Source organism: Hemisphaericaspora subhashii (genome assembly GCF_019202705.1).
Source record: "Hemisphaericaspora subhashii strain CBS 10753 chromosome Unknown scaffold41, whole genome shotgun sequence".
In the NCBI taxonomy this organism is placed as follows: domain Eukaryota; kingdom Fungi; phylum Ascomycota; class Pichiomycetes; order Serinales; family Debaryomycetaceae; genus Hemisphaericaspora; species Hemisphaericaspora subhashii.
The window spans coordinates 20,471-45,436 of NW_026057305.1; the positions used below are offsets into that span (position 1 = coordinate 20,471).

The 24,966-nt window shown below is 34.0% G+C and overlaps 12 protein-coding genes across 12 annotated transcripts; 5 read left to right on the forward strand and 7 right to left on the reverse strand. All coding sequences in view use genetic code 12, as the record gives it.

The window, feature by feature from the left end:
• Positions 1 to 354: 354 nt before the first annotated feature.
• On the reverse strand, positions 355 to 711 carry J8A68_003226 (pyruvate transporter; the record flags this gene model as incomplete). The annotated part of the gene is made up of 1 exon (XM_049407060.1): positions 355 to 711. One exon carries the CDS (start codon positions 709 to 711, stop codon positions 355 to 357), a length of 357 nt encoding a protein of 118 aa, XP_049263458.1.
• Positions 712 to 1,420: 709 nt separating this feature from the next.
• On the forward strand, positions 1,421 to 2,137 carry J8A68_003227 (uncharacterized protein; the record flags this gene model as incomplete). Its single annotated transcript, XM_049407061.1, has 1 exon — positions 1,421 to 2,137. The coding sequence occupies one exon, from the start codon at positions 1,421 to 1,423 to the stop codon at positions 2,135 to 2,137; it is 717 nt and encodes a 238-aa protein (XP_049263459.1).
• Positions 2,138 to 2,291: 154 nt separating this feature from the next.
• On the forward strand, positions 2,292 to 3,056 carry J8A68_003228 (uncharacterized protein; the record flags this gene model as incomplete). The annotated part of the gene is made up of 1 exon (XM_049407062.1): positions 2,292 to 3,056. One exon carries the CDS (start codon positions 2,292 to 2,294, stop codon positions 3,054 to 3,056), a length of 765 nt encoding a protein of 254 aa, XP_049263460.1.
• A 27-nt stretch (positions 3,057 to 3,083) lies between these two features.
• SLD1 (Sld1p) lies at positions 3,084 to 4,682 on the reverse strand (the record flags this gene model as incomplete). Its single annotated transcript, XM_049407063.1, has 1 exon — positions 3,084 to 4,682. One exon carries the CDS (start codon positions 4,680 to 4,682, stop codon positions 3,084 to 3,086), a length of 1,599 nt encoding a protein of 532 aa, XP_049263461.1.
• Positions 4,683 to 5,041: 359 nt separating this feature from the next.
• Positions 5,042 to 6,820, reverse strand: J8A68_003230 (dolichol kinase; the record flags this gene model as incomplete). Its single annotated transcript, XM_049407064.1, has 1 exon — positions 5,042 to 6,820. The coding sequence occupies one exon, from the start codon at positions 6,818 to 6,820 to the stop codon at positions 5,042 to 5,044; it is 1,779 nt and encodes a 592-aa protein (XP_049263462.1).
• A 2,984-nt stretch (positions 6,821 to 9,804) lies between these two features.
• On the reverse strand, positions 9,805 to 11,379 carry J8A68_003231 (uncharacterized protein; the record flags this gene model as incomplete). Its single annotated transcript, XM_049407065.1, has 1 exon — positions 9,805 to 11,379. One exon carries the CDS (start codon positions 11,377 to 11,379, stop codon positions 9,805 to 9,807), a length of 1,575 nt encoding a protein of 524 aa, XP_049263463.1.
• Positions 11,380 to 12,713: 1,334 nt separating this feature from the next.
• On the reverse strand, positions 12,714 to 14,098 carry J8A68_003232 (Ty1/Copia family ribonuclease HI; the record flags this gene model as incomplete). The annotated part of the gene is made up of 3 exons (XM_049407066.1): positions 12,714 to 13,049; positions 13,246 to 13,307; positions 13,489 to 14,098. The coding sequence occupies 3 exons, from the start codon at positions 14,096 to 14,098 to the stop codon at positions 12,714 to 12,716; spliced, it is 1,008 nt and encodes a 335-aa protein (XP_049263464.1).
• A 267-nt stretch (positions 14,099 to 14,365) lies between these two features.
• On the reverse strand, positions 14,366 to 15,087 carry J8A68_003233 (uncharacterized protein; the record flags this gene model as incomplete). Its single annotated transcript, XM_049407067.1, has 2 exons — positions 14,366 to 14,616; positions 15,036 to 15,087. The coding sequence occupies 2 exons, from the start codon at positions 15,085 to 15,087 to the stop codon at positions 14,366 to 14,368; spliced, it is 303 nt and encodes a 100-aa protein (XP_049263465.1).
• Positions 15,088 to 15,843: 756 nt separating this feature from the next.
• SMC3 (cohesin subunit) lies at positions 15,844 to 19,464 on the forward strand (the record flags this gene model as incomplete). The annotated part of the gene is made up of 1 exon (XM_049407068.1): positions 15,844 to 19,464. One exon carries the CDS (start codon positions 15,844 to 15,846, stop codon positions 19,462 to 19,464), a length of 3,621 nt encoding a protein of 1,206 aa, XP_049263466.1.
• Positions 19,465 to 20,256: 792 nt separating this feature from the next.
• Positions 20,257 to 20,819, forward strand: J8A68_003235 (uncharacterized protein; the record flags this gene model as incomplete). The annotated part of the gene is made up of 2 exons (XM_049407070.1): positions 20,257 to 20,259; positions 20,607 to 20,819. 2 exons carry the CDS (start codon positions 20,257 to 20,259, stop codon positions 20,817 to 20,819), a joined length of 216 nt encoding a protein of 71 aa, XP_049263467.1.
• Positions 20,820 to 21,698: 879 nt separating this feature from the next.
• SES1 (serine--tRNA ligase) lies at positions 21,699 to 23,081 on the reverse strand (the record flags this gene model as incomplete). The annotated part of the gene is made up of 1 exon (XM_049407071.1): positions 21,699 to 23,081. The coding sequence occupies one exon, from the start codon at positions 23,079 to 23,081 to the stop codon at positions 21,699 to 21,701; it is 1,383 nt and encodes a 460-aa protein (XP_049263468.1).
• Positions 23,082 to 23,305: 224 nt separating this feature from the next.
• Positions 23,306 to 24,655, forward strand: J8A68_003237 (uncharacterized protein; the record flags this gene model as incomplete). Its single annotated transcript, XM_049407072.1, has 1 exon — positions 23,306 to 24,655. The coding sequence occupies one exon, from the start codon at positions 23,306 to 23,308 to the stop codon at positions 24,653 to 24,655; it is 1,350 nt and encodes a 449-aa protein (XP_049263469.1).
• Positions 24,656 to 24,966: the final 311 nt, after the last annotated feature.

A 24,966-nucleotide genomic window follows, 5' to 3' on the forward strand; every position in this document is an offset into this window, starting at 1 on the left:
TACCAATACATTCGGTTTTAAACTCCTAAAAGTGGATTTTAGCGCAACCTTCCGGTTTTGTTGAGCCGATAATCTAAAGCTGGAAAGAGGTAAGTAAATCCCGCCAAATCACTACACCACAATTTTATACACTAAGATCAGTCAATATAATCAGTATATACGTACATCCCTCGACTATACTTGTTATAAGTGACATGAATTTGACTAAATATTTCTCTATTAATCTGGAAAAAGATAAACAAGAATAAATATACATGTAGCTTAAACCACATAAGTGCGAGCCCTCTCCTCCTTTCTAATATATATAAATATAACTTATATCAAATGCATTTCTCTCTAATGATTTATTTTTATCTATTTTTCAACAGGAGCAGCTTCAATAGCTTCTTGCTTACTACCACCACTAAAATAATGGAAATTTACCCATCTAAACCCTTGTCCTAATTGAGCGCATTCATTAACAAAATGACAACCAAATAATAAATAATTTTGAGGAGTAACAGCCAAAGAATATCTCATAAACACTAATGAATAAAGAATTAAAGAACCAGTCATTGGACCACTAATTAAATCAGGATTTTTCTTTAAATCTAAGATTGCCGCAATTGGAATACCAAAATTTGATACTGGACCCCAGAAATGGGTAGTACACATATATCTTAATGATTGTTTGGAAAAGACAAAGTCTGTGAATTTCTTAAATGCTGACATGTTGTGTATGAGATGTGATTATGTATATATATATATAGATAAATATATAAAGTAATGAATAAAGGTTAGTTGGTAAAACTAGATGGAGAAACAGTCCAACATCCGAAATCTTCTAAATCAATTTTTTTTTCTTTTGGATTTTTTTTGGTAGCCGGTTAGTGGGACTCCGAAAAAAAGCTATTGCGGTCACGTGAAAGCGGTGGTGCTAATATAAGGACGTTGAAAGAAAAAGTGATAAAGACACCAAAAGTAAGTGAAGAATAGTTTCTGTTGGTTTTCCAAGTTTGCCAAATGTGCAAGAGATCATGGAAAGTCTTATTTTTGAATATTGAAGGAGCTGGCTGGAGCTGTATTATTTCTGTCTTTTTTTCGGAAAGATTTCCCGAACTGGCTTCATAGTCAAACTTGTCTCATAAAAATGACTCGCAATCATATTCTACTAGAATTATTGGAAAGAACGCTAGTGATGTGAACTTATATAAGAAGTCGATCGTTAATGGGGGGTCTCGTCACATATAAATAAAAAATGCAATGACGTAATTCAGAATTTCAGATTAATTCTTATCTTTTATCTCAGACAAGAGAAGAGAGATAAGAGAATCTCTTTTTTTTGCAGTCAATTTACATACAAATAAATAGATGACAATATCTTCCAGTTGGAACACCTTTTGAACTCTCAAGTATTATTACTTCTTTCTAAATCAGTTAAATGGTAAGAGAACCGTATTATACTTCATATAATCATTCAACCAGTCTCAATCAAATCCAAAATGAGAATATTCTTGCTATAATTCCTCTTGATTTACCAGAAACAGGAATGTCAGTTAATAATGCTCCTGTATTTGATTATGATGCAAACAAATCAAGAAGAAATTCAATTGAACCTTATTATAGGAAAAAGAATCGACATTTACCACCACTTATTATAAGCGAATATATTGATTCGGATGAAAATGCGATAATTTCAGATTCAGAAGATGACGATGAAGAGATGCTTTATAAAACTAATATCATTCCAGCACCTTCTTCGTTATCATTTCGTACACGACTTGTTTCTGATAATTATGAAGATATTGAAAGTGATTATGAAGCAGAAATTGTAGTAGATGATTGTTATGTAGATTCATTTTCAAAGTTAATTAAACCTACTCGATTATCATCAACTATTCAAAAATGTCAACCACCAGAATTTGGTAATTTTGAAGAAGTTAATCAATCATTGGTATTTAAATCAAATAATCCAAATACTTTAACAAATTCTAGATGTCGTATTTTATCAAATGAATTAATTCCACCACCAATTTTCAATAATAGCAATAGTAATAATAATTTTATTGATGATAAATTTGATATTGAATCTACTTCACTTTCAATTAGAGATGATTATACCAATAATAATTCGAAGTGTAGACTTTCTTTAGTGTAACGTTGTATTTTATAAATTTGTACATGTATAATTAAATAATATTTTTAGTGCGAATAAAATTAACTACGAAGATCATCGCAGGGCTCAATTTGTTCATCTCTCAAATTAATCAGCATTCTTCTTATAGACCTATAACTACAGCAATTCCAATACAATGACTTCACCCGACTCGTTTATGTTTGATTTACCACTTCATTTACCTAATCAAGTCACTCCACCCACTTCCACGCAACCACAAGAAACAAATCCTTCTCAAGATGATACCTCATCGAAACAACCTCAACAAGAAGAGGAACAAGAAATAAATGAAGAAGAGAGCGTGGGCATATCAGCGAAATCAAATGAACCAATATGCATACCAGGAACAAGAATTACATTACAAACTGAAGAAGATATAGCTAAATGGATTGAAGAACGTAAGAAAAACTGGCCGTCTAAGAAGAATATTACTCGAAAACAAGAACAACAAGAAGAACAAGCCCAAAATCAAAAAGAACAAGCAGACAGGCAGAAGACTGAGCCTGAAGGTAATTCTAGAAAAAGACCAGTTCCTCCGCAAGGGCAGGAAGGAACAGGAGACAAGAAAACAAAGAATATATGTCGATTTTTCCAACGATATGGGAAATGTAAATTTGGAAATCGATGTAAGAATGTTCATGAGATTGTAAATGAAGTTAATCCAATTGCTACTTCTCATGAACATGATCTGACTCATTATAAGAGGAATATCAATGGAATACCTGTCCTTATTCCGAAATTATACGCTAATAGAACTAAAAACACGGCAGTTTCTAGTTCTTCCTTATTTAAACATCTAGTTGCTCAAGATCAATTACTGAATGAAAATAATGAAATTATTGACTTTATAAAATACTTAGATGAACAAGGATTAATTGACCATAATATAATGAAAAAATAAGAATAAAAAAACTATCTATGCTATATTCTAATATAAATCCCCATCATAATTCTTTGTGGCATCCAATAGTATTGTACATTGTTTAGCAATCTCGGCAAGTTTTCCAATAACCTTATCATTCCCCTTTCCAAATCCATAAATCGAATAACTCAACCCCACATCCTTACAAAACCTAATCACCAACGGTTGGACTCTTCTAAAATTATGTCTGGGTAAACGAGGGAATAAATGATGAATAGCTTGGAATTGTAATCCTCCATGAAAGAAATCAAACCATTCGGGACAATCTACATCCATAGTAGTTCTAAGCTGTCTTGATGGGAATGATTCACTCACACCTAAATCAGATGTCGACATTGCGAAATGGGATAAGGTGATTTGAACATGTACCAACATAGTTGCCATATGACTAATCATAACATAATAAAACCTATTCCAAGGTCCGTCAATGGATTTGAAGACAAGGAGATAAAAGAACCAATAGAAGAAGAATGATAATCCTAATAATTCAAAGTATGTAAACCAAGCGGCTTTTCCATGACGTGGACCATCACCATTGATCAAATGGGCCCAAGAAAGTCGATATAAATTAAATCTACCAAAGCATAACATGGGATAGTATAAATAATGTTGAAATGGAATGAGTTTTTTACATGCTTTATCAAATGGTAAATATTTCTCATAATATGTTGAATAAACCGACAGGAAGAATCGTGAACTCACAGCGAAGAAAGGTAAATGTTGAATATCAGGATCATGAACCGGATCGTTCGTGACTAGATGATGGACATTATGATTCCGTTTCCACCATCCAAGACTCAATCCACCAAACCAATCGGCAATTAACATTCCAAACAAATTGTCAAATTGATAATTGTGGGTGATCGAAACATGTCCAGCATCATGGGCTATGAATGTTGCTTGATGCCATGCTGCTCCCATAAAGATGGCTGAAAGGAATAAGTAGTTTTGTTTTAGGAAACATAAGGAATAGATAAAAAGTGATGCAATCTTGGTGACTTCTCTAACATATGACCAATAGTCACATTTATAAAAACCATTCTTTATAATTATCTCATGTAGTTCATCATATTTATCACGAAGGTGTTGTTGGGTTTTATAGTCCAAAGGTGGGATAGATACAATATCTTGATGGGTTAAACTATTATCATAATTTTGACTTATGAGCTTCGGATCAACAATCACTGCTTTCTTATTATTCTCATTAACAACCGGAAACAACACATGTTTATTCTCTTCAGTGACAAGTTCATTCTGAGGAACCACGGGTCTCACAGTATCTACCACGGATGCTCCCGCACCTTTTGATTCATTATATATGGCCCCTTGAATAGGAGGTAATAAATTCTCCCAATAATAATCAATTTGTCCAATTTTCCACCGGGTGAAAATTGCAATAGTTTCATCACTATGATATGCATTCATCTCATCACTGGCATCACGTCCAACTAGATGATATACTGCTTTGTCACCACCTGGATGTTTTGGAATCCAGTTTGTGAGATTGAGGACATTGTTCTTATATATGACGATGGCTTTGCCTTGGGAAATCAAGTCAATGATTTCAGAACGTTTGAGAGTCTTTGGTGCTCGTTCTATGGTCATCCTGGATGGTCGGGTAGTTGGGGGTATAAGGTGATTGTGGGTGAGTGAAAAGGTGATTTGTTGGATGGTTGATAAGAGATTACAGTTAAGTGGGCTGTGATTCGATTTTTTTTTTTCAATTTTTTCAAGTCCCTGGTGGTGGTGATGTAACAATTAGCAACAACGGTCTAAGGTTGCAAAAAAAAAATATTAAAAAATTATCGTGCCATTTTACTACGGAGTATTTTTTGACGATCGTTTAGGGGTCCTTCACAGGACAGAATAGAATAGAACGGGACAGTGATGGTAAAGAAAATGTTCATTTTAACAACAAGAGTCTCTCTCCTATATAAAAATACATCTATTTAAGCAAATGTCTCTTATGGATAACATTGGTTCAAGATTCCAAAACTAGCAGGTAAAAGAATTGGAATCAACAAGTTATCATTGATACTTGCAACTCCTTCTAATATACCATTAGTTAATACTGAAACAAGAACATTTTCCCAATTTTGAATTGGAATGTATTCTTCTCTTCCAGTAAACACATAATCAACAACATAGATTGCAATTAAGGTTGATACAACAAATGCTGCAGAACCTTGTAATGAAGTATCTGAACCTTTCCATTTGAATGTACCCCATTTTCTACCAATGATAGATGCACAAGTATCTCCAACTCCAAGAGATATGATTCCCATATATCTGACTATACTGACCTGTTCATGATGTAACATATAATCATAAACTATTGGGAAGGTGACTCCAGCAAGTAAATAAATATATGATACGTTTAATGGTCCTTTCAAATCTTTAAAATCTTGGAATTTCAAAAGTTTATTAAATAAATATTTCCCAATAAATGTCATTTGAGTAAATCTAAGTAATTCAATAATGAGGAAAACAATTAATGTTCCAAGTAATGTAATCATTGTGAATTCGATTTCTTCAAAAAGAATAATTGGAGTATATGTTAACATAACAATTATGAATAAATGCCAAACTTTTCTACGAATATTCAAAGACATTTTATCAGCAAAGTAGAATACTGTAGGGATTGTGATTCCTGAAACGATGGCCCAGATTTGTACCAATTGGAGTTTTTGAGGATCATTCATAATATATTCATATAACCAAGTAACCGCATTTTCTTCAAGGGTAGTATTTAATTGATAAACGGTTAATCCATAAAACATCCCTCCAAATAATGCCAAATTGATTAATCCTGGAATATAAGTATAAATAGGATATAATACAAAGGCAGGTGCCATGAAACTTATATATAATTTTTGGAAAATAGCTAAAGGTAAAATATCGTCCATTAATTCTTGATTAAATAATAAATTTGTAAGTAAAAGACAAATTAATTGAATTTCTGATTTCTTCAATGATTTATTATAATCCAGATCTGTAACCAATTCATCTTGTTTAATAGTAGGCATTTCTTCTTCTTCAATACAACCATCATTAATATAATTTAAAATTGTACTTAAGAAAAAGTGTAAGACTGCAACTTGACCAAATTGCATGGTAGTAAATTTCCTTGTTGGATCATTATACATTTCATAAAACATAACACCAGAAACCAAATTAAATAAAGGATTTAATCTATCAATAATAAAATAATTAAGGGAAATATTAATCATAAACCAATCAGGACTATAATGTAAAATGTTTAATAATAATGGTAATAAAATACTATAAACATGATTAAAATCAGGTAATTGAAGTTCTCCTTTAGCTCTAATATGACTAAGAATCAAAGCAACTGATAAACCAATCCAATTGAATCCAACCGATAAATAATTCTTATCTAATTTTATAAATTTATCTCTTTGAAGATAAAGTAATTGAATGAAAAATCCAACAACAAAGATTTGAACTGCTTTTAAAAAATTCAAATTATCATTCAAGAAGTCTTGGGCTTGATAAATATAATTGAATGGGAATGGAGAATTGGCAATATCATCAGAATCATCACCATTGATAGCTTGCTTAACCGGTTGTTCTTCTGGAGTTGACGGTTTTTCAATTTGTTTAATTTTTTCAATTATTTCTTCTTCATTGTCACCACGAAATATGGATGCCATAGATCTGGCAGATGGAGTGGGAGTTGATTCTTTTTGACTTTTCTTAGACCTATTACGAGTAGATGACATGATCAGTGCTTATCTTGTTATTCTTACTATCTAATTAGTTAATAGATGAATCTGAATTTGGAATAAATAATTCTTATAGATTAAAAAACGAATAAAAAGAAAATCTGGAGATCTCTCTCTGATGATGATGAACATAAAATTTGAGTTTTTCCCTCAAAAATTAAAAAGTGGAGTTTAAACCGCACGGCTTTTTTTTTAATTTTCATTTGATTTTTTGCAATTTCTTTCTTTACCCAAACTATGTGGAATATTATATAACATAAATCTATTCTTAAATGCCATGTTCCAAGTTCCACTACACCGCAGATACCAAGGAGCAACAGTCAACCAGCTCACATGGAGGAAGCAGCTAAAGGCTCGTGTCCCAACGAGCTAAAGAATAAAATTTTCTCTAAGTAACAATATTTACCCTCAAAACAGCCAGACAGACATATTTTCCTGGTTATTATTAAGGAAGAGATGGAAGCTAAATGGAATATAAAATTCAAGGAAGGAGATTTCAATTGGTCTGTTAAACCTTCACAAGCCATTCCTATAAGAGAATACATTGACTTTCCAGAATCCAGTGTACATCTAGTAACAATGAATATGTGATCCAATAAATGAGGAGACCACCAATATTGTTAGATGAAATACACTTGATAAGGAGCAGTCATATATATTTCTGGAGAAACGAACGTCGGCATTGATGGTAATAATCGAGTTGAATATTTTAATATAAGTTGTTATAGAAACAAAAATATACTCGATGATAATAAGGCTAAAAAGTGAAATGTCAAAAAACTATTAAATGAATGAATTGAATATAGAACAATGTTATGAAATTACTAATGGTCTGATAGAGAGGGAGAGGACCATCCATCTGGTTGTTGTTTGTTGTCGATTTTAACTTGAGAATAAAGGTTTTGTTTAGAAACCAAATGATAGTGAACAGAAATCAATAAAAGCTTAAATCCATAGGAAATGCATTATGTAATTAAATATGAATTTATTTATAAATATGTATATTAGAACAAGGTATCAAAAAGAATTAGTATTTAAGGTGTTATCATTTGTGTATCTAATAAATATCTTAAAACATTGATGATGGAAATCAAAGATTGTTATTAAACTGTCCTAATTAAAATTAGTTTATATTAATTATCCTACAAATGAAAGTACATGTACATAATATGTAAAATAAATGACCTATTCCACTCACCCAACATTTAAGCATTACTTGCTAATTAAGCCAAATACATATTCCGATCCATTCATCCTTAGGGACATGCAAAACCCCCTTGTTAACTCTAAGAAATAGTCAATACCAATCATAGAAAAAAAGAATCGCAAGACTTATTCAAGTTCAAGCAGCCATTTCAAAGAGCGTATATCTCTAGAATTATTTTTTTAATTATATTTAAGCCACTGCCTTAAGCGAATATTTTCGAATAAATATTTTTTGGTAATTGTATGCATATTTTTATGCATAAACATTTTTAAAGATTTTGCGAGAAAGCATGGTTGAATCTTGTTGATGTGAAGGATCAACTGCCATCCTAGTCCTTACATCTATCCACCTTGAGTACTAAGGTCGTTATGTTTCCTATCACAAGAGTTGTATCCACCATCTCAGAACCAAATTTTGTGAAATTCATCCTTAAAATCTGGGTGACTACCAAGCAATGGCATATCGTAGTCTCTAACATTTGACCCACCGAAACCGCCAATTAAGAATCTGAAAATATCTGTCCATATTATCCATCATTCCAAGGAACTCGACATTCACAAAAAGTCTAATAGGATGACCCTCTTCCATAAAGAGTATTTTGAAAACATTTTACTCATCTCCATACCCCATAAAAGTACAGGCAACAGAAGAAGGATATAACTTGTGAGAGCCACCTTCAATGTATTAGCCTCTTGCGGGTCCAGTAAAGCTACAACAACATCTAGACCAAATTGTCTATACTCTGGAGTGTATCTATTGTTCTCAAATAATTCGTAAGGGGTCCATCCATGTCTTCTGGATCTCGATCACATGGAGTGTGATTCTTGACATAAACGGTATACTCAACCATCTCACGTAATAAGGTTTTTGTTGATCGAACCTTGAATTCCTTCAAAATTGGAACACATTCTTTAAAGATGATTTATTTGAAAGGTAAGTCTCAAAGGTTTAACGCCATTTCAAGCATTTACTGGCTTTCACGATTATGAGTTTGAATTTCACCAGTTTGGTATACATGACATTGTTAAATGTGCATCAGCACGTGAAGCCAAGAGACTAGGCTTTAACCTAGGTAAGCTAACACCGCCAATAATTTTTGGTGTGTTTATTGGCTGTTTTGAAATAAACCTCCAAATAATTGATAAATTCATGGTTTTACCGGGAGGTGAAATAATCTGATCTCTCAAAATAATTCATAGAGTATAAATTTATTTTGTTATTTATTTTTATGGTTAATTAGAAATAGCTGTTTCCATGAGTATAGAAAGTGGCATCCTCAACGGTATGATTGTTTTTATTGTATATATATATAATTCAATTCAAAAAGCGTTCGATTATAAAACGTTAAATCTTTGTGTGCATTTCTATGTGTAGACTATTGTTACGAGTGGGACAAGTATCGCTCACTGATAGTTTCATAATTGATAATCTTATGGGATTTCTATCTTACTGGTTGCCAAAAAAATAAGTATGAATAGTTACATCTACTGTAGAGTGTGAAACAAACCGATCTTGACCTTGACAAGTCAAAAAGGACGATCAAAATAACTTTTACAGATGTTAACAATTATTAAAGAGAACAATAAACATAAAAAAATACAATAATATATTAAAGTAAACGAAACGAAATAATAACATAAACTACAATCCATTTAAAGTCATATGGAAAAGTACATTCAAAAATGTAGATATACCGAAAGAATAATTAACAATTTTTTGTTTTAATGTAGTAACCCTTGGATCTTGCATAGTAATAAATATTCACAAAATCAGCTTATAACAAAGCTAAGAAAGCAGCAACAACGAACCCGGTGAATTCTTTTCTAATGTGAATAGAAACAGCACCGCCATCATAGATCGCCAGTGGAGTTGCAGTGATCACGGCTGAAGAAGGGCCTGGAATTTCTCCTTCTTCTTCTTCTATCAATGATGTTCTGGTATCTTCAGGACCGTCTTCAGTGGTTGGTTGAGGTGATACGACTGGTTCGGTAGGTTCTTCAGGTCCATCTTCAGTAGGTTCTTCAGGTGGAACAAGTGGTTCAGCAGGTTCTTCAGGTCCATCTTCGGTAGGCTCTTCAGGTGGAACAACTGGTTCTGGTTCAATTGCTTCAGGTTCAACCGGTTCTGGTTCAGTGGTTGGTTCAGTTGGCACAACTGGTTCTGGTTCAGTGGTTGGTTCGGTTGGAATAACTGGTTCTGCTTCAGTGGTTGGTTCAACTGGTTCAACTAGTTCAGGTTCAACTGGTTCAATTGGTTCTGGTTCAACTGGTTCAACTGGTTCAGGTTCAATTGGTTCAACTAGTTCAGGTTCAACTGGTTCAACTGGTTCAGGTTCAACTGGTTCTGGTTCAACTGGTTCAACTAGTTCAGGTTCAACTGGTTCTGGTTCAACTGGTTCAACTAGTTCTGGTTCAACTGGTTCAACTAGTTCAAGTTCAACTGGTTCAACTGGTTCAGGTTCAACTGGTTCAACTAGTTCAAGTTCAACTGGTTCAACTGGTTCAACTGGTTCAGGTTCAATTGGTTCAGGTTCAATTGGTTCAATTGGTTCAACTGGTTCAACTAGTTCAGGTTCAATTGGTTCAGGTTCAACTGGTTCAATTGGTTCAGGTTCAACTGGTTCAATTGGTTCTGGTTCAACTGGTTCAACTAGTTCAGGTTCAACTGGTTCAACTGGTTCAGGTTCAACTGGTTCAACTGGTTCAGGTTCAATTGGTTCAACTAGTTCAGGTTCAACTGGTTCAATTGGTTCAATTGGTTCTGGTTCAATTGGTTCAATTGGTTCTGGTTCAACTGGTTCAACTAGTTCAGGTTCAACTGGTTCAACTGGTTCTGGTTCAGTGGTTGGTTCTGGTTCAACTGGTTCTGGTTCAGTGGTTGGTTCTGGTTCAACTGGTTCTGGTACAGTAGTAGGACATTCAATTCTGGAACTGGTAACACAAGAAGTGGTAGAACAGTCTACCTTTGTGGAAGAAAGACATCTCTGGTCTCTCCTAGAACACGAAGTATACCTTGTTGTGGAACAATCCCCATTAACCTTAGTGTTTTTACTTAACCAGGTGACAGATGTAATAGTGTCGCAATACGATTCAAAAACGGTCGAACATTCGGTTGGAGTTGCATCTGGTGTAGTTGGAGCGGGAGCTGGACATGAAGTTTGTGGGACTTCAGAACAGTCCGTGTTTGTTATCTGAAAGAAGAACAAGTTTGTGACTTTGGTGCTACATTGGGTCACATGTTTGGTGGTGCAATCATCTGGTACCTTTGGGACTGGCTCTGTAATTGGAATAAACGCTGCTGAGCATAATGAAAATATGCTTGCAAGGGTAGTCAATGTTGCTACTTTCATTTTGTAGGAACTTAATCTCTAAGGACCTTTACAATTGTAATTTCAAATCTCAGAGAATATTCAATGCCTTATATATTAGTCTGAAGGAGTATTATTAATGAGTTTCTTTTGCATATCACGCTATTAATAGCAAACGAAAAAGTCTAACGCATCCCTGTTGAAAACATTAATATGCAATCATGTTTCTCAAGTTTAGGATCATTTCACACTCAGCTAAAATAAGCTTTCGTCTATCCTCTTGATATCCAATTTCGAGAATAAATGTTCGATTTATGTGTTCTCAAGATTGAATATGGCTGGCTTTTTAAGCAGCAATTTTAGAATAAAAAGGAAGATATCGAAGAAAACGCAAAATCACGGCTATCTTTTTTCTCTTTTTTCGTCAAAAAGTTTAAAATAGACAATTTGTTTCCCTGGGAATGATGACTCTTTTTGAAAGGTAAGAACCTTATATGTTTAAGATTCCGGTGGTGCAATCACATTGCTTGAGTGGTGGTTGATGCCCATACACAATTGGTAAGGGTCCTTAACTTGAACAAACAACAAATTCCAATAGGTCCCTACATGTTTCTCTAAGTTGCTTGAAGTCTTGGAGGGAGTCAGCCATTCTTTCTTCGGAGTTAGACATAGCTAAGATAATAAATGAATAAGATTAATATATTATAGAGTTAGTTAATTTAGAAAAGCTATTAAAGATTAATTCCTTTTCNTGAATAAGATTAATATATTATAGAGTTAGTTAATTTAGAAAAGCTATTAAAGATTTAATTCCTTTTCAGGAGAATTCACACATTTAAAAAAATCTCGGGCGGCGTGAAAGAGCAGTCCTTAATATTGAGAAGCGGCCAAATCTTTTAAATGTGTGAATAAAAATGATTTTTTAGATGTGTGAATTCTCAGTGGCAAATTTCGCTTAAAAACCTCATTGGAAAACTTTGGTGCAAATTTGTCCTGCATATGTATTTTTATGTCATTTTCTTCTTAATAAAATTTGTCTTAGTTCACTATATACAGGTCAAATTTGCACCAAGGTTTTCTAAAGAGGCTTTACGCCAAATTTCATATTTAGAACAATAAGGTCCACTCACATTTTCCCAACAATAAGAACAATGCTCGTATCCCCATACTTATATGTATGCCATAGTGCTTCTTCCTTGTAGGGTATATTAAGATTTTGCTTCCTTGTAGGGTATTCGTCTTAGAAATGCATCCTTGTAGGGTATATTAGATATTTGTCTTCCTTGAAGGGTATTTGATATTATATATAATTGTAGGTTAATAATTATTAATTCATTAATGAAGTCTTGCATTATCACACATCTCAACATCTCCCGTTAATGCAAGTCTTCTTTATATAAACCACTCAATTCAATAAGTCTTTTTAACTTCACCTGTTCTAATCCTTTAGTAAACATGTCCGCCAACATAAACTGTGTAGGTACATGTTTGAATACAATGTCTCCCCTTAATATATGATCCCTTAAGATGTGATATCTAACATCGATATGTTTTGTTCTGGGATGAAAAACTGGATGATCACTTAATGTAAAAGCTGATGTATTATCTCCATAAATCACAACTGGTAGTTCAATATCTACATTTGTATCTTGAAAAACTTGTATTAACCAAAGCCCTTCTTTCACAGCTTCAGCCATAGCCATATATTCAGCCTCAGTGGACGAAAGTGCCACGGTTGTTTGTTACTTGGATCGCCAACTCATAGGTGCACCAGCTAACTTTATTATATAGCCACTAATAGATTTTCTGTCTTTAGACGTTGAAGCATAATCAGCATCACTATATACTTGTAGGTTTTTGATTAAAATTCAAGCCATAGTTCCTAGTACCTTTTAGATATCTAAGAACATGCTTAGCAGCCTGTAAGTGACGTTCTTCTGGAAGATGAAAATGACGTGATAACAAGCCCACTATATAAGAAATATTAAAACGACAAACATTTGCTGCAAATAACAACTTTCCAACTAATGATCTGTATTCAGATGCATCACAATATCTTGGACGTTCTAATTCCAATGAAGACTGTGTGGGTGTAGCCACTACATTACATAGAAACACTAATTCCATTTTTCAGTTTATTTAGATTCATACTTACGAACTTCTTTGGAACTTTCAAATCCTTCATTTTAAAATTTTTACCAAGTAAATTTTTAATGACATTAATTTCTTGTTCTGTTTCACCAGCTATAAGTAAGTCATCAACATAGAGTCCAACATAAATGCTTCCTTCAATATATTGTCCTAAATCAGCTCTAATTCTTTTAAAGCCATCATTTTCTAAAACCTGATTAATAACTCTATTCCAAGCAGCTGGAGCTTGTTTAAGTCCATATAAACTTTTGACTAATTTATACACTTTATTATCAAGTTCAAAACCTGGAGCTTGTCTCATATAGATTTCTTCGTTCAAGTATCCATTAAGAAATGCAGTGGTCACATCCATTTGATGAACCACCCTCTTTGTTCTGGCAGCAAGAGCTAACAATAATTTAATAGATTCTGAACGAATAACAGGTGCAAAAGTCTCCAGATAATCAACTCCTTCAATCTGGCTAAAACCCTGAGCTAAAAGTGTTGCCTTTAATTTTCCACTATCTTTTCTAGTATACACCCAACGACAGCCAATAGCTCTTTTACCAGATGGAAGATCAACTAAATCCCATGTATGATTCTCTGTATGTACACTCATTTCTTCACTCATTGCTTCTTGCCAACCTTCCTTATCAACACTCGCAATTGTTTGCTTATAAGTGCTAGCAAGCTGTGCATTAAACAGCTCTTTACAACATACCCACTACCACTAATCAATTCACCTTCAGTATTTGAAAAATTCACTTGTGTATTCTGAACTTGAAATCGTTTATGATTCTGTCTCATTACCTAAGCATTTCCATTATTTTTGCGGTTTTATTCATACACCAGAACTTGGTTAACAACATAGTTTATTCTCCCCTCACAAGTTAATTTTTCAATCAGCCAATCCATGAGCATCAGTAGCTAAATCAAGTGGATCATATACAGAAGTAAAAGTGTCGTCAGTGGTATCAGACTCATTGAAGGAAGGAAAATATTCAGATGATGATTGAACTATAATAGGATTCGATACAGGTTCAGTGGACAGAACACCATCAGGAGAGGTAAAATCAGTTTGATCAATTGGAATAGAATCAATGGAAGAATCAGATGATTCAGATAATAAATCCGGTAATGTATGAGTTTCTAAAGATTGATGTGGTGATGTAGTAGGTTGAGGAGAATTAACTGATAAGGTTGCATTGTGGCAAATTTTTCAATTGGCATTCGTCTGTCGGCGCTTCGAGAAATTTGATGCCTTGGATAGATCTTCATGGAAAAACTTCTTTGGTGAGATGATCTGCCCACAATTATTTAAATTCCCTTGAATTTTTTATTTTTCGAACGGTAGTAATTAATTATATCTTTATTAGAATTGTTTAAGCATTCATGATTAAATAATAAAAAAGATTGGGTCGGTTGAAGGGTGACATACCGCAATCGACAGTTGAAAAACATATTCTGCTTCTAATTATATGTATACGGTCGTTCGCATACGTCTGCAACTACATCTAAATTAGTAAAGAGTTACTTCTACAAAAGATTGGTTGGTTTCATTTTCATACCAGCAGCACTTCTAGCGATTGAATTGCTTGGAGGAACTTCAACGTCGTCCATTTCATGGGTTTCGTCTTCATCTTCATATTAGTCTTATGGAGGATTTTGAAGTTTGTCATCCTCTTCTTCGTCAGTTAAGAGGTGAGATTCTATTTTACCTGGACTTCCTGGCGGAATAGGAAGTTTAAATTGTTTATCACTCAACATTTGACTTTTCTAATCTATTAATAATGATATAGTAATTAAATATAAAGAATATAATACTCAACTATAGAAGTTATTCCTTGCCCTCCTCCCTTACATTCCTAGAAGAAAAGTTATGTAAAAGGTAATCCCCGATCTGACAGAATGGAAAAGTCTTTCAGTGTCCTGCACATTGAATTACGCTGCAAATATATTTTCATCCCCAGTATACAAAACATCGGTATGAAATATATACGCAATGAAGGACATTGCGACGGAACACCCTAATGTCAATTTACCAACAAGAGCAACAAGAATATTTCAATAAGAATATTTTTTATATAAATAATATAAATTGAATATGGGATATTCTTCCTTTAAATATCATTCTAAAATAGAATTCAATAAAATGCTTTCACGTGATCTTAAACTCTGAAAATTCAATAAACAACAGTCGCTACCAGCTGTTGTATTTTTCTGGAACAAAAAACGCGTCTCTCCAAACAAATTTTCAATTGAAATAAAAACCGTACGCGTAAACAAATCTCCACCAACATTTGTTTTTGATTCCTTTCATAACATCCAAAAGAAGTGAACCCTATCCGTGTATCTAGAAAGAGCACAATTACAACCATGTACATCAAACGAATCATTATCCAAGGTTTCAAAACTTATAAGAACCGGACAGTTATCGATTTACTTTCTCCTCATCATAATGTTGTTGTTGGTCGTAATGGGTCTGGGAAATCAAATTTCTTTGCTGCAATTAGATTTGTATTAAGTGACGCTTATACCCATATGAATAGAGAAGAGCGTCAAGGGCTAATTCATGAAGGCTCGGGAACTGTTATGTCTGCATATGTTGAAATTATTTTTGATAATATTGATGGAAGATTCCCAATTAATAAACCAGAGATTTCAATTAGAAGAACAATTGGGTTAAAGAAAGATGATTATTCACTTGACGGAAAATCAGCTACTCGTTCTGATATAATGAATTTGTTAGAAAGTGCAGGTTTCCTGAGATCCAATCCTTATTATATTGTACCCCAGGGTAGAATTACTAGTTTAACTAATTCTAAAGATCATGAAAGATTAGCTTTGTTAAAAGAAGTCAGTGGTGCCACAGTTTTTGAAAATAAATTAAAGGAATCAATGAAAGAAATGAATCAATCTGATTTGAAAAAGCTGAGAATTGATGAAACTTTGGAAAGTATTGCTAGTAGATTATCTGATTTACAAATTGAAAGTGATGATTTAAAAGATTTTCAAACTTTTGAAAAACAAAAGAAAATATTGGAATATAATATTTTTAGAAGAGAAGATGATGAATTAGTTGCAGCTATCGAAGATCTTGAATTTCAATATGCACATTTGGTTGAAAATTCCCAGAATGATATCAATCGTTTGCAAACAAGAGAAAAATTATGTGTTCAATTAGAAGATAATATAAAAGACTTGAAGACCTCTTTGAAAGTTACTGCCATGGAGAAAGAACAAACTGATTTGGATCTTAACCAATTGTTGCAAGCTATTGCAGATAAGCAAATCAAATTGAATGAACTACGTAACAGCGGAGAAGTCTCCCTGGAAAAGCAAGATGTTATCAAAGGTCAAATTGAACGTTTTGAATCCCTAATTAGGCAACATGAATCTAAAATCTCAAAATCAAGACCTCGATTACTCAAATTACAAGAACAAGAATCACAATTGAAACAAAAGCTTCTCGAGGCAACTTCTAAACAAAGAGCAATTTATGCCAAACAAACTAGATTCCTGCAATTCAAAACTAAGAAAAATAGAGATTCATGGCTTTCTAAAGAAATTTCCAATTTGAAGAAAGCAATTCAAGAAAAGGATCAAGATATTCATCAAATCACCAATGACCTCAAAGCTCGTCAACATACTCTTGAAGACCTTTCTGATCAAATCGAAACCCTCAATCAAAAATTAAATGATGAGACTTATATTCAATCCGTTGCTGAATTAAAAACAAAGATTGCTGAGCATAAATCACAAATTACTAATTTGACAGATGAAAGAAAAATCCTTTGGAGGGATGAAATTAGATTAAAGAGTGTCTTCGATTCCATCACTAATGATTTAAACAATGCTACTGATCTTGTTAATCAAACTATGGATCGTGCACAAGCTCAAGGTATCGCCGCCGTTAAAACTATTGTTGAAAAGCTCAATCTTGGAAACAAAGTCTTTGGAACAGTTGCGGAATTGTTCAATGTTAATGATAAATATAAAACTGCTGCTGAAGTAATCGCCGGTAATTCTTTGTTTCATATTGTGGTAGATACAGATGCCACTGCGGCGCTAATTATGGAAGAATTACATAGAACAAAAGGTGGACGAGTCACATTTATGCCCTTGAATAGAATCCTGGTCAATGATATTGAATATCCTGATGCAAATGAATTTCAATGTATCCCGTTAATTTCAAGATTACGTCATGATGAAAATGTGAGCAAAGCTATTAAACAAGTATTTGGAAAAGCTATTGTAGTAAGTGAATTATCAAGGGGAAGTGAGTTAGCCAGGAGGTTTAATTTGAATGCAATTACTTTAGATGGTGATAGAGTTGATACCAAAGGGGTCTTATCTGGTGGTTATCGTGACTATAAGAATTCGAGAATTGATGCTTTGAAGATTCAAACTAAAAAGAGAAAGGAATTGAAAAAGACAGAAGAAGATTTGATTAAAACAAGAAATGAAATTGAAGGCATAAATCAAAAATTAACTAGTTTGAATAATGAATTACAATTAAATGTTAGAGATTTGGATAAAAAGAATAGTGAAAGAGAACCAATTAAGATCCAATTATCTCAAATAACAAATAAAAAGTTCCATTTGGAACAAGAATTAAGTTCATTGAAGTACAATTTGGAAACTCTTAATACTAGTAAGAATTCATTGTCAATTAATTTGAAGCAACATGAACAGGAGCTAGACTCCGGGTTCACTCAAGTCTTATCTCAAGAAGAATTGCAATCTTTGGAGAACTTAACTTCTGAAATAAGTGAAATTGAAGGTAAATTGGACAAAGTCGTCACTGAGGCTGCTGAATTGGAATCCACGATTGCTGAAATCGAATCTGAATTGACCAATAGTTATCAACCTAAATTAGCTAAACTCCAGCAAGATCAATTGCAACTAGGTTCGAGGTCAATGCATGATTTAGAAACCAATGAATTGGAGCAAGAAGTTGAACACTTACAAATCCAACTAGATACTGCACAATCACGTAACCAAGACGCCACAGATAAGTTCAATCAATTAAATGATGAAATACAAAGAAGTGAAGCAGAATTGCAAAAGTCAAATGAGCAACAAATCTTACTTATGAAAAAATTGGAGAAATCCTCAAAGGATACAAATAAAGTTCTTAGTGCCAAAGCATTGAAGGTCAATCAAAGAGAAGCGGTTGGGAAGAAGATGGCCGAATTGGGTGCTTTGCCTGAAGAAGCATTCCGAGCTGAAAAGTATGATCGTTTCAAGACGTCTGAGTTAATTCAACAATTGAATGAAGCTAATGAGGAATTGTCTAAGTATTCTCATATTAATAAGAAAGCTATGGAACAGTATAATACTTTCACTAAACAGCGAGATGAATTGGTTTCCAGAAGAACGGAATTGGAAACTTCAAGAGAAGCAATTGAGAGCTTGATCAGGAATTTGCAACAACAAAAAGATGATGCTATTAAGAAAAGTTTCAAACAAGTATCCAAAGCTTTCCATGAGATCTTTGAGAAGTTGGTTCCTCAAGGTGTTGGTAATTTAATTATGCAAAGAAAAGATGAAGACCAATCTCAAGCTGGTGATAGGGATGAATCTGCTTCTGAATCAGAAATTCAAGAGTCTATAGAGAATTACACTGGGGTTTCTATTTCGGTGTCATTCAATTCAAGACATGATGAGCAACAACGTATTGAACAATTATCGGGAGGTCAAAAGTCGCTTTGTGCAATTGCTTTAATTTTTGCTATTCAAAATTGTGACCCTGCACCATTTTATTTATTTGATGAAATTGATGCTAATTTAGATACTCAATATCGTACTGCCGTTGCATCGTTGATTAAATCACTTGCTCTGAATGCGCAATTTATCTGTACCACGTTCAGACCAGAAATGTTGCAGGTTGCTGATAAGTTCTATGGAGTTATGTTTAGTAATAAGGTGAGTACAGTTTCAGAGATTAATAAGGATGAGGCTATGTCATTTGTCGAAGGACAACAACATAGATAAAGTGTTTTGTATAATTCAATAAATTTTGTATAATGTCTTCTTAAGGTCTGTTTAGTTTTTCATGTGTTAATAAATATATATGTACCATTGTTATTTCGATAATAACTTAATTAGGTGATTTACTAGATATAGAAATAATTGCCGGGTAGTTCGACTTGGATACAATCGTGAGTGTCTTCTCTACATTGTAGTCTATACAAAAAGTACTCAGCCTCGGGAAAAACGCGGCAATTCACAACAAACGGCATACTTATGCATCATTAGTAATTATTGACCATTTGTAGTTTAGAATTCTTGGTAGTAACTGTTTCAAGATCTTCCCTATAATTAACGATCGATTAAAGATGAACAATTAAAAGTGTAATTCGGAAAAAAAGGGGGGAGCAAGTTTGTTCTTCTGTTATTTTTAACTGAAGTTTTATTCTTCATAATTTACATCAATAAAACCAGAGGTTACTGCACCATTTACGTTTCGTTGACTCCAATCCCTTTACTACAAGATCTACTTGGCAGAATGTGTGATTTGTGATTCCGACACGAATCAAACTTAAGCCAATCACGTAAAGAAATGAAGTTAGTGCAGAGTTGTCTATTATTAGAAAATTCACTTCACAAAGAGGCTGAAAAAAAAAATCTTGTTTCAGTTCTTGTTTATTAAATAGTCACGAAGTATTCATCTTTTTTTGTTATGATTGTAAGTTTTTCTTCTTCTTCTCTTCTCTTCTTCTTCCTGTAATTGATCGTTTTCCAATTTTACTTTAAGTACTTTCAATTGTTATAACTCAACAGAAAATGGTATGTTGTCATTAAGAACAGATTGCTGAATTATTGCCTGCGGAATAGTTTCGAAAGGCTGGTTACACGTGTTCGTTGGTCTAGTGCCCTTTCCTCGTATCTAAGTTGCAAATTGGTCGTGTGTTAATTGGCAATGATAAGAACAAAACAAAAGCATGGGCTATAGAGATTGACGCTTTCATCTCTGTTGATGATATTTTACATTCACTGTGCCATCAGCAAAATGAATTACAGATGTAAGATTAACCTGAGCAAGTCATTTCGATGAAATCTCGTGTGGGATTGATAGCCCCTAATTGATAGCCCTTATAGTACTTGTCGAAATTTTTACTAACAAATATTAATAGTCTTATTATCAACAAGGACCTCCTCCACCTCAAGGTTATCCACAACAAGGCTACCCCCCTCCACAACAGCCAGTTTATTATCAACAACAACCACAACCTGTTTACATTAAAGAAGAAGAAAAAGGAGGCGGTTGTTGTAGTGCATTCTGTGGTACCTGTGCAGCTATCCTCTGTTGTTGTTGTGCTGAAGGTTGTTTAGATGCTTTGTGTTAGTTTTGCTACTAAGAAGTGGTGAATTGTTACATTATATAGGTTATAAACTTCATTGAAGTAGACTGTTCCATAAAAGAATAGATGGCTTATTTATATACAGTATTCTATATCCTAAATGGAATCAAATGCACGCGTGGTGCTTCAATCAAATTAAAGGTCTCTTAGACCGTTCTATATAACCTAGACAAAACCAATCGGTACCTTAGCAAATGCTGAAGTCTCTTTCTGAATTCTTTCTGGAAATGATTACGAAGATGAGATCTCTAAGCCTGTTACGCCACGTCATCCTAAGTGACAGTTTTTATCTATGTAAATAATAATACAAATCAAACCGTAACTGTTGAATTTGTACCGTGTCACAAAATTGGAAAACGGTAGACTCAGCCCCCTCTATGATGAAACGCCATATCCAACAGCGGCACCACAGCAAAGGACTGTTAGCAAATTACCCATCATTTCTCTATCTGACCTCACACACATAGTCTGACTCAGGCAACATCCAAAGCAGTTTCCACAACAATCATTCCAGCATTGGCCACACTGACCCTCGTCACTATTTTGCTTTTCTTCACGCGGTATCTCCCATTCCTGTTCCGAGTCTGAAGATTGCCTCAATTCTGGTTGATTCGAAGGAGGGTATGCTGTCTTATCTGTATGCACCATGTTTGAACGGAATAACTAACTTGGTAAATGGAAAATAAATGATAAAGAGGAAGGAGAGATGTTAATCTCGTGTTTCCGAGTAAATCAGATTGTACAAACAAATCTAGATTTTTTTTTTCCTGTCCATCGATGACATCATTTCTACACTGTGAAAACATTTTATTTGTCGTTTATTATGACTCTACGGAATCTACTTTTGAAATACTACAAACGTCATTAGTTCTTACCCTTCTTCTTGTTAGAAGTGGAGTTCTTTGGTAATTCCTTCACGAAAGGAATGAACTCTGGTTCACCAGGAATGTACTTTCTCAAGACTTCTGGAATAACTAAACCATCTTCGGTTTGGTAGTTTTCTAAAATACAACATAAAGCTCTTTGAGTAGCACTTAAGGTAGAATTCAAACAGTGAACGTATTTCTTTTCAGTTTGGTTTTGTTGTTTAATACCACATCTGATTTCTAAGTTTCTTGATTGGTAATCAGTACAGTTAGAACAAGAGACTAATTCCTTATATTCTTGTTGGTATGGGAACCAAGCTTCTAAATCATACTTCTTAGCAGCGGCATTATTCAATTCACCAGAAACAATACCAACAACTCTGTATGGTAAACCTAAAGACTTGTAGAATTGTTCAGATAAACCAATCATTCTGTCAAATTCTTCCCATGATTTTTCGGGTTCAGTTAAAACAAATTGTTCAACTTTTTCAAAAGCATGGACTCTAAAAATACCCCAAGCATCCTTACCATGAGAACCAGCTTCTCTACGGAAACAAGAGGAGTAACCGGCATATCTGACTGGTAATTGTTCTTGAGGAGATTCAAACCATTCACCTGCATGGTAAGCACTGATTGGTTGTTCAGAAGTGGCAATCAAATACTTTTCGTCTTCTCCGTCCATAACTTTATATAATTCTTCGTCGAATTGGGATAATTGAGCAGTCTTGGCCATAACTTCTTTGTTCATCATGACTGGGGCTTGTAATGGAGTATAATCATTCTTGCATAAGAAATGTAAACCATAGTTGATCAAAGCTTGATTTAAGAAGACACCATAGTTCCTTAAGAAATAACCACGATGTCCGACTATTCTGACACCTCTTTCTGGATCATAACCATCTAATCTTAATAAAATTTCGTGGTGGGATAAGTTAGCTGGGGCACCGGTGGCAGCAGCAACTTGTTTAACTTCATAGTTTTCTGGGGCCCAAGTTCTGACAAGTTCATTGTTTTCTTCATCTTGAGAGTCGACAACGGATTCATGAACGATATTACCAATTTGATTAACTTTAAATTTAACTTGTTTATCGGCAGCAATTTCCTTTTCCATTAATTCCTTCTTTTCAACAGTTAATTTTTCCTTTTGGGCTAATAATTCACTGGCATCTTCTTTAGCTTTAAACTTTTTACCGATTTCCTTTTGGATGGCATTAAGTTGTTTGTTGTGTTCATCTAATTCGAATCTGATCTTTGTCCATTCTTTATATTCAGCGATGATTTCATCAACTAACTCAACTGAGTCACCTCTCTTTCTTTGAGATTCTTTGATCTTGTCTGGTTCACCTCCCTTTTCAACGAGGAATGCGTTAATGTCAAGCATTGTATATACGGTTTCTATTAAAGTATAAGTCTTATGAAGTGGAAAGAGTTTATCTAATAGCCAGCAAATTTTTTTCAATGAGGTGTGCCGCGGGTGTGTTGGAGGTGCCAGAAATTTTTCAGGTTGGAGATAACATGCAGGAAAATTCATCTCGAGTATCTTCAACTTAAACTTGCTGGATCTCTCCCCATGAATCATTCAACTTTTTGCTACTGGACAATGATATGCAATCCCTTCTACTAGATCGCACTTTGGGAAATATAACACCTTTACAATTCGCCGCAACTATAACAGAAAGTTATTATTTACAATTATATCAATCTGCGAAGCATTCAGTCTTCCCCAGCAATTGCCATCAAAATGCCCTGGTCAATTCTTTATCTCTAGAATCCTCGGATTATAGATTCTTATTAAGTGGGTGTGCCGATTCCTCGATAAAGCTATGGGACTTGAGGCAAGAAGAGACTCAAAGAGAAGAAAATGAAATTGATGCCCAAAAGTTTGATCATCCATCATTATATGATTCATTCGATTATGATAATCCAATTAGCACATTTGCCAATATTGCCACAATTCCTCGTAAATCACATCACAGTTTCGGGATTTCTACAATTCAATGGTGGCCACATGATACTGGGATGTTTGTTAGTCTGTCGTTTGATCATACGGTGAAAATATGGGATACCAATGAGTTATCACCAGTACATTCTTTTAACTTAGACAGTCGTGTTTATTCAATTGATATTTCCGGAAAAGATGATAGTGGTTTAGTTGCAACTGGTAGTGACCAACCTTTTATTCGCTTATTGGATTTGAGATCCACCTCTAGTCTGCATACTTTACAGGGACACAAAGGCAAAACTTTAGTAGTGAAATGGCATCCTATAAATTCCAATATGTTAGCATCGGGTGGGTATGATGGAGAAGTGAAGATCTGGGATATACGACGAAGTAATAGTTGTTTAGCACGATTAGATATGCTTCGAACTAATATTCAAAATACATCAAGTGACAATCTAACAAAGTCTTCTGTTAAAGCTCATCTGGGGCCAGTTAATGGATTAGTATGGGATGAATCAGGGACCATACTATATACTGCAGGTAATGATGATAAAGTTCGGGTATGGGATATGATATCTTCACTTGCCCCTCCAATTAATAAATTAATCAACTTTGGACCTTTAACGAGAAACAAGTACCCTCAGACCATTCCTATTTTATTAAATCCCAAGGGAGAAAGTGAGCTACAATATTTACTTTTCCCTTCTGAAAGTAGTGAAGTCTTTGTATTTCGTACAATAGATGGGAAAATGGAAACAAGATTATCAAGAAAAGGAAGCAAAAATATAGGAAGAACTTGTTCAATGGTAAATGCAGGACCTTTTAGTGCGACTTATTACTGTGGTACCATGGATGGAGAAATAATTAGTTGGGCACCTAAATGGAACAAACCTGATCTCAATGAGATTGTCGATAAACTGAATGATTTCGATTTGGCAACCGAGATTTTAAGAAAACAAGAATTTGCTGCAAAAGGGCATGCGCTTATGGTGTATGATTCTGGGCTTGGATGAATCATTTGGCAAATAAACCCTATCCTACTCAAGATTTGCTTTAAAGCATCATCGAGACAAATGGTTCAAGATAAGATTCTGGAATCCATCTTTATGGTCAACTATTTTGTTGTTTCTTGCTCAAACAAGATTTCTTAAAATAGACTTGAAAGATTCTAATGCCAATGCATTTCCCTATCAGTACATAGTCAATTAAATGATAAATTAATTGATTGAATCGTTCATTAGATAGAGTGCCACTTCTTTATTTGTGGGTTACTATTATTGCAATAGTTTATTCTAAGAGACGCGTCTTTAATTTTTTTTTTGCA